The sequence below is a fragment of the Camellia sinensis genome, chromosome 6 (assembly GCF_055761805.1).
Source record: "Camellia sinensis isolate YWXY chromosome 6, ASM5576180v1, whole genome shotgun sequence".
Classification (NCBI taxonomy): domain Eukaryota; kingdom Viridiplantae; phylum Streptophyta; class Magnoliopsida; order Ericales; family Theaceae; genus Camellia; species Camellia sinensis.
In genome coordinates, this window is record NC_138966.1 from 192,259,423 (window position 1) to 192,269,019 (window position 9,597).

Genomic DNA, 9,597 nt, shown 5'->3' on the forward strand with positions numbered 1-9,597 from the left:
GGTTTGATTTAGATTTTTGGAGTTCAATCCTCATCAGCTATAAAAACCCCTTTTCTTTCAAGTAGGTTCATACCTTCAATAATTGAGAAAACCGCATTTTTAGTATCATTTTCGTTTTCAAACTGGAAGGAAACCTGAACTGTGGTGGAAATTTTCTAATGTGCATGTTGGTGACCGGAGCGAGATAAGTAGTTCAGCAAGCTCCAAGAAACCAAAAAATAAAATTAAATAAAACAAAAACAAAATCATGTGGATAAATCTGCAAAGAATATAAACATTGAAGCTTTCTTTACAAGATGCAGAAGACAAGCCCTTGAGAGATGAACAGCATACATAAAAGGAAGGAAGAGGGAGCAATCTTATTTGTGGTTAGTGACAGGCAGATAGTGATTACTGTCTTGTTTCAATCGTACTGTAGAACGGGTTCTCCTGACATGATCTACAAAGAGACGATGTCTGCCCAGCAAAAACATAAAATTGTGTTAGAAATCAAAACACAATGGTAAAAGAAATTTGTACACTTAAATCTTCGCTTCAAATGCAATCCAACATAACAAACTCAAGAAGTACGGACATTTTTAAGGTGGCGTCTAACAAACACACTTTTAAATATGTCCTATTTTTGTTAAACTCAAGACTAGTTTCAGATACTTGAGACACACGTATCTTACATTGTTTGAAGATTTCAGTATCCGCATGTATGTGTTGTCTGTGCATTCTTAGCACTAGGAAAAGGATTTTTTAAGATCATTTCATCCTCTAGCCAGTGGCAAAGAAAAAAATTGATATCTTATACACGCACACACACCTGTATGCATATATAAAAGATCATAATTCATTGGTAAGAACAGCCCCAGCATGCAATTATGATGCCCATGCATAGTTGATGGCACATCAATCTCCCCACTCTGATAGAACCAATTCAATTTTTTCAAGAAAAAGTATGTGAGACCAACCTTTCATATTCTAGCTTCTGAATCACTATTCCATTCAGTAGCAACTCTGAACTGTAAACTGCTGCACCTGCACATACATAAAATTAAAAAATTTCAAATCATACCATCTTTATTAATTTGATTAAGGCCAACAAAACAGAAGGTAAATTATTCTTAACCTTTCTCAAGAAAAGGCACACAGATAGCATAATCTTCCTCACAAGATAAAACCAACAGGCCTTCTGAAATTTTATCGTCCTTGAATGCTGATCGACCAATTCTCTCCACCGCCTGACATTTCAACTCAACTTGGTTTTCATACGAGAATTCAAAAATGTGTTGAAGTGAAATTAACTGAATTCTAATATGTGCTACTTCGTCATCATTAATGCACTTAGCTCGAAAGAAAGACTAGCAGACTTACGCACCAGGCCATGGACTGCCTTAACCAAGCTCACCAATATTTCTTTACCAGGCTTTGTATTTGGAGTAATCAAAACTTTTAGCCCCTGCAAAGAAGGACAACTTATTACAAGGAACCACACAGCTGCAGCATCTGATTAATAAAAATAAGAGTACACTATGGCGCTGTTTGGGAACAAATTTTTTGGGTTTTTTTTCGTTTTTTTTCACTAAAACACAAATTGGTTACAAAACCAAAAAAAACAAATCTACACAAAATATCACATCAAACCCCATAATCATTTCATTTTTTCTCTCACAAACATCACATCCAATCACAAAAAAACGCAATTATCTTTCCAAACACAAAATTTTTTTTCTCCAATAATATCCTACAACTAAAAAAACCTACAAAAAACTCACTTCCCAAACACCCACTATATTTCTAGAATTTTATCCAGAAACATCAATGAGTGGTCCAGATTCTTTCTATGCATGGATCCCATCCCACAATGCACCAATTAAATTTCAACCACACTTCCCCATTCTGGGTAAACTTCTTGACAAATTTTCTGGGTGAGCAGAGTTTTCCTGTAAAGAAAATTGAGTGCACCTGTAAAAGTGGATGTTGGCATGCACGTGCCAATGAAACCGGCAAGCTAAACCCAAACTCCTTTTCCTTTTTGGCATCTCTCAATATGTAATTCCTCTCATCAATGAAACAGCTAGCTTGTCTACAGCTTTCGAGCCATGAACGTGTCACCACAGGTTTGCCAAAAGCAATAGCTTCTAACATATTCCTTGTTCGGACAAATTTATCCGTTACAAAATGTGTGGCTTCTGAAATAGAGGGTGCCACTGAAGCTCCTAGCCGGGCCAAAATCTGTAACAAGAGACCAAGAATAAGGCACATTTTGAAGTTTGAATCTGCTTGTATCAAGGAAAGAGTAGAGTATACCATAAGTGACTACCTTCTTTTGCTGCTTGATTAAATCATCATCCAAGTGGTGACTAAACAAGACACAGACATTAGCCATATCTCTTCTCCTCCTTGAGTCTTTGGTTGGGGAAATAGGCTCTGGTCCCTTGGAGATTAAGCTATTGATTTCTTTAATAAGGAATGATTTTGACAAATTCTTCCTGCATGACTGTTTGAGATAATCTGCACCCATACAAATAGGTGATGCAGCATTTATAGGAGTGGTACAATTAACAGGAGTAGTCGATGCTGGACCAGATGGTTTGCATCTGTCTCCTGGTGACACTTCTAATCTGGCATTTCCTCCAGCATGTTCACCAGCTGACATGGTATCTGCATCACTCTGTCTCCTTTTTGTTTTCCTCTTCACGCCTAGATCCATGGAAGGACTCACAGCATTGGTCTTTGATTTGTTTGATTTTCCAAGAGATTGTCCATTAGTCTCCTTCCCAACAAATTGATTGATTGATTTATGAAGGTTGCAGCTTCCATTTAAAGGACCTGACAGTTTTCGCTGAGTTCTTCTTCCTCTGTTGTTTCTCAATTCACCAATTCTAACAGCAGCAATCGTATCAATCAACTTTTGATGTGATTTCTCCTTCTCCGTAATGCCCTCTTGTCTTCTGTCATTCAGATGTTTCCCTTCTCTAGAATCATATGACGCAATCCCAGCCCTTAATTTATATTTTACCCTGTGCTGCTGCCTAGTTCGACAAGCTATGGGTGTACAAAAACCACCTTGTTCTTCCAACCGGCGTTTCTTGACTGATATACGCCCACTTGATGATGCATTGGCAAGGCATCTGCCAACCTCATCAATGTTACTTCTTTTCAGAGCTCTTACTTCTTTTATTTGCTCATTAACTTCAGGAGATACTTTGTCTGCATTTTCAATCAAATTGGTGGTTAAGTGTACTCCATCATTTGACTTGGCCTTCTTTGGTTTTGCCACTAACTCAATATCACTTTCCTTCCTCACATTCTTAGCCTGTTTCAATGATGAAAGAGTTGGTTCGCCACTCAATTTGGTACCAATAATCTTAGTTTGCTTTGAATTTCTTGTTAAAACTCTAGAACCAGACAAACTTGATCTCTTCTGTCGAGAATATTTCTTAGACCATGACCTATTCTGTTCTTCTCCTCTGGAAGAACCTTCACACGTATTTTTGGTACCTTGATTAGTGTCTTTGTTGTCATGGTCAGCCACGTCCAAACCAAAGCATAGTTCTTGCATTGCTTCCGCAGCCATTTGAGTATCAACCCCCACATTCAGCATCTCCGACGTATCCATGTCAGAACCAGTAGCTTCGATTCCATCTGAGGAACCAATCTTTAGCTGTTCATCCATTTCCTTGGTAAGGTCCTTTTTAGATTTTGCTTCTGTTAGCTTCACTGTCTTGTAATTCCTTTTCGAATTATGCAACACTAACCGTGAATCGGAATTCGCTAAATCCTTTGTCTTTCGATGGATTTCTAGTCGTTCTTCCTTGTCTCTAGTTTCATCTACAGCACCAGTTCCTTTGGAGTCAAGATGCTTGAGCATACGAGGTTGGGTAAGAGATCTATGCCTCTGTCTTCCATTATCAAAGAATGCTTCCTTTTTCTTGGTGAAGAACTCTCCCCCTCCTTCATCTTCACGGTTATCATCCCAATCAAAAATCCCTCTTCCTCCCGCTGTACTTTTAAAATTAGTTCTTTTGGCCAAACTTTGGGTGCCTTTTGCACTTGAAATGGGTTTTACTTTTCCCCCAGTGGACCTTACTATGTCAACTTTTTTACCAAAATCCATGTCATTGAATTTAAGAAACCTGTCCACAAAGTCTAGTGCATTGGCTTGCGACAACTCTCCAGGTTCTTGAGAGTCGACATAGCTCAACCCAGCCATCTCATTGCCACAATCGGTCAACTGAGGCAAGTCAACTCCTCCACCAGCATTATTTGTGTAGTTATTCAGTCCTTCAATCTCAGCAAGTGTATCATCCGCAAAAAGCCTTCTCACTGTTGAACTACCAACCCTGCACTTGTTTTGATTCTTTAATCCCTTCATTTGCTCATTGTACTCCCTTGGAAAATCCTCATCAATTTCCTTTCCAAATGCCAATGAATCTCTGATATCAGTCATCCCATTATCCTCAGCAGTATGTTGTTTTAAAGACTGATCATCACCCTTAATGGAACATGGCTCATTGTTGGTTCCCTTAAAAGCCATGTTACGAGCTGCTAAACCTGAGGCCCGTAAAGCTGCTGCACGGACTGAAGTGAAATTCCTTCTTATGGATCCTGTGTCAACAAGTAATAATTACAATTCCAGACTTACATAACAGTTAAATCATGTCCACGAATTGACCTTCAGAATTCAAAGCTTCTAAAAGAACAAAAGAAGGCATTCCACATTTCACCAGCATTCCTGTCAAATGTAATTATCTACCAGCAATGATTTAAATTTTTTCAGTAAGAGATTGAAAAAAAAAAAAAATTTTTGAAAGTGTAAACCTATACTTCTTTTGTTATTGATCCAGCTAAAAAAGATTTCCTTAGTTAATGCACAAAATCATCACAAGTTTTATGAAAGTTTCATCTGCTTGACTAAAGATTTAGAAAATTTAAGCAAATAGATAAAGAGTAATGATAGGTAATTGAGATGTGAAATGAAATCAGTAACATCAACAACAATTGTCTTTTACTAAGAAAAAAGACTGACCTGAACTCCGTTGTTCATTAATCAACCCATCTAATTCTCCTTTACAACCCTTATCGTCTTGTTTTGAAATAATGGTATAGAGCTTATTCTCTTGGTTCATTGGATAACTACCAACTATGTTTACAGAATCATCATCAAACAACTCTTCAGTATCACCCAAAACTTCTGTTCTGTCTGTTCCTCCGTCATCAGTATCAACAACTTCATCATCACACTCATCTAACAACTGGGTGTCCATGTTCTCAGCATCATAATGATTATCCAATACTTGAGTTTCACCAGCAAGACTCGTGACTTGGGTCTCAAATGCATCTTCAAGTGGAACGGTACCAATAAACGGCAATGTACTTTGTAGAAACTGTAACTCATTAAAGTCCTTGTCCTTCAATTTATTACCTATTGCAATAAATGGGTAAAATATAATGTAACATTTTAACCATGTATATGTCAAATTTGTACATCTAATTAACTTGACATGTTAAAACTGATACTTGTACACTCTTGGATTCCTCACGTGTGCCAAGTCTGTGTACATCATTACTGAGTCATCATAAGAAATCAGCCAACTGATATTATGCATAAGAAACACAACATTTATCTGCCTTACTTCATCTAATTTTTCTCTGTCTTCAACTAGTTAGTAGAATACATGGGTTTATGGGCCATCACAAAGGCTCAAGGTTAACCATACCCATACAAAGTGTTTTATCATTTACACAAACAGCAATGCTAATGCAACAGACAAAAACTATACCCTTTCATCGTCCCAATTAAAATTGAGTCTTTAATATTTGTTCATATTTATCGATTCATAATATGTTGCTTCCTGGGTCATGTTTTTGACCTACATTTTTCCTTTCCCTTTCCAAATCACTACCCAAATCCATAATTCAAACACAACGTAAAGGAAAAACAACACGAAAAAAAGAAACCAAAGCTTGGTTGTACTCGCATATTAGTGACACTTATAGCAAATTAAACACTACATTCTTCTGCTCAGATTTTAACCAAATTTATTCTTTATTATTTCTTTATACATATATGCATGTTGCTGAATCATAACAATACCTAAAATTCAAACATACTGTTCTTTTTTTAACTGTTATCACTTTCCACCATTTTCTTGGTTACGGCATGTTTTCCTGACCCAATATCATTTTCTCCAACTCTCATTCAACAGAGAAATGCCATTCATCACTTGCCCAATAATAACCAAAGAAAATGGAAAGACTGGTAGTGAAGTGATTACCAGGCACTGGAGGCAAAGAAAACTGACTGCCAAAGAGTTGAGTCTCGGTGTCGCCGCCGCCACCATCAAGAACCGAATTCCGCTTAACTGGTTGGATCTCATCGTCATGGTCTCCCAGCGACCCCATTTTTAACTCATCCGACATCAAAATTCAAATTCAAACTCAAACCCCCCAATAAATAAGCTATTTTATCACAATCGGAAGTAACAAATAACTATGCATCTATAAAAAGACAGATTTATCAAGCTTTTTAGGTGAAATGCGCAGTGAAGAGAGAGAGAGAGGTAGGTTTAGGGTTTAAGAAGTTGAGTGGCGGGAAAAGAAGGGGAGATTCGAAGGATGGTGTTGGATTTTGGAGGGAAAATTCGATTCCCAAATTCTACTGTGTTAAGAAAAGTTTACTAGGGTTTTTTTTTATCTCTTTTGTCGGTTGGAGAAGAAGCAAATATAGAGAGGGCTTTTTTGGTTTGGGTAAATTACACAGACATCCTGAGGTTTCTATTTATTTTAGTTTTTCTCTCACTTTTTTAAAATTACATCTCCTTTCTTAAAGTTTAAAGTTTCATAACAAATTTTTCCTCAACAATTTAATTTTTTTAAATATCAATTTTGCCCTCACTAGGTAAATTACATTGACACCCCTCACATTTTAAAAATTACAATCTCTTCCATAAGGTTTAAAGTAGCATTACAAATTGCTCCATCGGTTACTATAATTTAGAAGAAAAAAAAATCATTGAAAAAAAAAAATTAATTGGAAAAAAATTATTTGAAAAAAAAAATTAATTGAAAAAAAAATTGTTAGTAAAATTTTTAAATTTCTATTTAAAAATCAACGTAAACTCATTTTTTGAATTTACATTTTTTTCTGAAATTTACAAACTAAGACAACTTTTTATAAACCCAAAAAATTATCAAATAAGTTTTTATGACAGTTTTTAAAATTTTTATAAATATAAATTGAAAACTGATTTTAATAAAAAAGTGTCAAACATGAACTACTTTGCTAGATACAGAGTCGCTACCTACATATTTTGTTTTAGGGGAAATTTAGGAAACCTTGACTCGTGCCTAAGGCCACGTGTCCGTCATCACCAAAGTTGCCTCGGCTCGGAAACTTGGGTACGAGAGGGGAAGGTCATGTAATGAACACCTCCACTCGCCCGATCAAAGATCGGCTTGTATTAAGTATGATATTTTGTTTTTGAAAACACATGTGCTCTTATTCCGTTTATTAACCTAGAATTACTATATTATGCGCACAGCAAACAAGTATAGACTAGATCGCCTAAGTTGGAACAAAACATTGCATATTTGTTTGTTTGAAAACGGTTTGAAGTTTGCTACTCTCAAGAAGGCTAAATCGGAGATTTCAATTAATTGTTCCAATTCAAGCAATCCAACATTCACCCACATGCATTCAGGCAGTTATATCAACTAAGCAGTTAGCCTCATGACAAGCATGTTTTCATGGCAATCAATAACACACATGCAGTATGCTAAAGCGTAAACACTTACAGTGTACTCCGAGTCAAAACAGAGAACTAATTAGAAATCATGTATGATCCTAGTTCATGTTAAGATGGCTAATGCAACACATGTGAGAATGCAATTAAAATAGGCTCAGTCATTCTAAGATGGCATATGAAATGCAACTTGGTACATGTATTCAAATAGGAATTGAAATACAATGCAATTAGTATGATTCGCTGAGCCCGGTGCATATAAAACAGATGAATGGATGCACGCATGTGAGCATAAGGTATGCTAAACAAAATATGCCCTAAAACTAACCATCGTAAGCTGTTAAGTAAAATGGAGAAAGAAATTGGGATTGGAAGGCATGCATTGCACACACGCACGCTTATTACAATAGTTAGCCCTCTCGATAGAGGGTCCGAATAAGAAGCTAACTAGCTAATTTAAGCTAATTAAACTAATTATTAGATAATAAAGCTAATTAACTAATCCTAATTAACTAACTATTACAAAACAGAATAAGCAGCTAAACGCATTAACTACTTAAATTACATAACCAAAGCATAAACTAGCTAAGCAAATTAGCTAAGTAAAGCAGTAAACAGAGGTGCCCTCAGAGGGAAGAAAGCATGCATGCCCGGTCGCCTCGTTCGGAAATCCATCGCGATGCCCCAACTTGCCTCTGTTTGCAATTGTTCTCAGAACCTTGCACCAAGCTCCAGAAAGCTTAAACTCCACCATGGGAACCCATAGGAGGGTGGCTGACCACCTATAGGTGTCACCAGCTATGGCCGACCACCTGTCTTTGCTGTGAACCAGAAAAAGCGATCGGCTAGCTAGTTTTTCTGGCTGGCCGACCAGTTGTTGCTGCCAAACTCCAGTTTTCCACACCAGAGAGCAAGAAAGGGCATGGCAATGTATTTGCAAGATATGTGTGCACAACCACCCTCCCTATCATTTCATAAGCTCGAGAGAGTGTGGTTCTCGACCCTCGAGCCACCAATCGCGCATTTCAATGCATGATGGCCGAGAGGCGAAGTTGCACAATTCAATATGAAAATAAATGCACAAGTAAACACATAATGCCTAGAACTCTATCATGTATGATCAAGAGCGTCAGCAACCGAGAATTGAGACACGTTTCATCACTTTAAGTATGAAACGTCTCTCGTTTCCTGTATTTGGACTAACACCTATTCCAAACACAATGCAAAGTAACTCAAGCATGCAAACATGCAATACAATAAAACAAGCATGCAAACAACATGCAAGGGACAAGCATGCAAATCATGCAATGCAATGTAACATAGCATACTCAATGCAAAGCAACAAAATAACATACACAATGCAAACAACAACATGGCATACTTAATGCAATGTGCAACATGGCATACACAATGCGATGCAACCTAAGCATACACAATGCAAAGTATATGCCATACTCAATGGGATGTAACCTAAGCATACACAATGCAATGAACTACATGGCATACACAATGCTCAATGGACTTAAACCAAAATGAACAGATCTCAGCCATGCCCAAATTAGTGGCCATAACACCAAAATAAAGGCACAAAATACAAAGCATGCATGCACAAATGCATTGGCCATTCAACTAGGCCTAAGAGCACAACCCTCAAGGAGTGACAAATGCAGAAGTATAACAACACTAAATGCACTAAAATTACGTAAAAAATGATGCCGAATCATTCAAACAAACACAAGTATAGCATGCAAAAGTCCTAAAGCATGAAAGCTAGCAAAGAAGACTACAAATGAGACATGCAATATATGGCACAAATGCATGAACCAACCACAAACAGAGCTGAAGTAGGTCAAAACATGGGCCA

The 9,597-nt window shown here is 37.1% G+C and overlaps 1 protein-coding gene across 2 annotated transcripts; it reads right to left on the minus strand.

Annotated features, from left to right (window-relative positions):
• Window positions 1-229: 229 nt before the first annotated feature.
• LOC114309237 (BRCT domain-containing DNA repair protein) lies at window positions 230-6,699 on the minus strand. Of its 2 annotated transcripts, XM_028254943.2 has the most exons (8): window positions 6,267-6,699; window positions 5,018-5,413; window positions 2,309-4,596; window positions 1,951-2,220; window positions 1,364-1,444; window positions 1,115-1,226; window positions 957-1,023; window positions 230-456 (listed from the first exon to the last, which is right to left on the minus strand). In XM_028254943.2, the coding sequence occupies exons 1-8, from the start codon at window positions 6,409-6,411 to the stop codon at window positions 360-362; spliced, it is 3,456 nt and encodes a 1,151-aa protein (XP_028110744.2). In that variant the 5' UTR covers window positions 6,412-6,699; the 3' UTR covers window positions 230-359. The 2 variants fall into 2 exon arrangements, with proteins under 2 accessions (XP_028110744.2, XP_028110745.2); XM_028254944.2 differs by lacking the exon at window positions 5,018-5,413 and having other exon boundaries at window positions 6,267-6,689.
• Window positions 6,700-9,597: the final 2,898 nt, after the last annotated feature.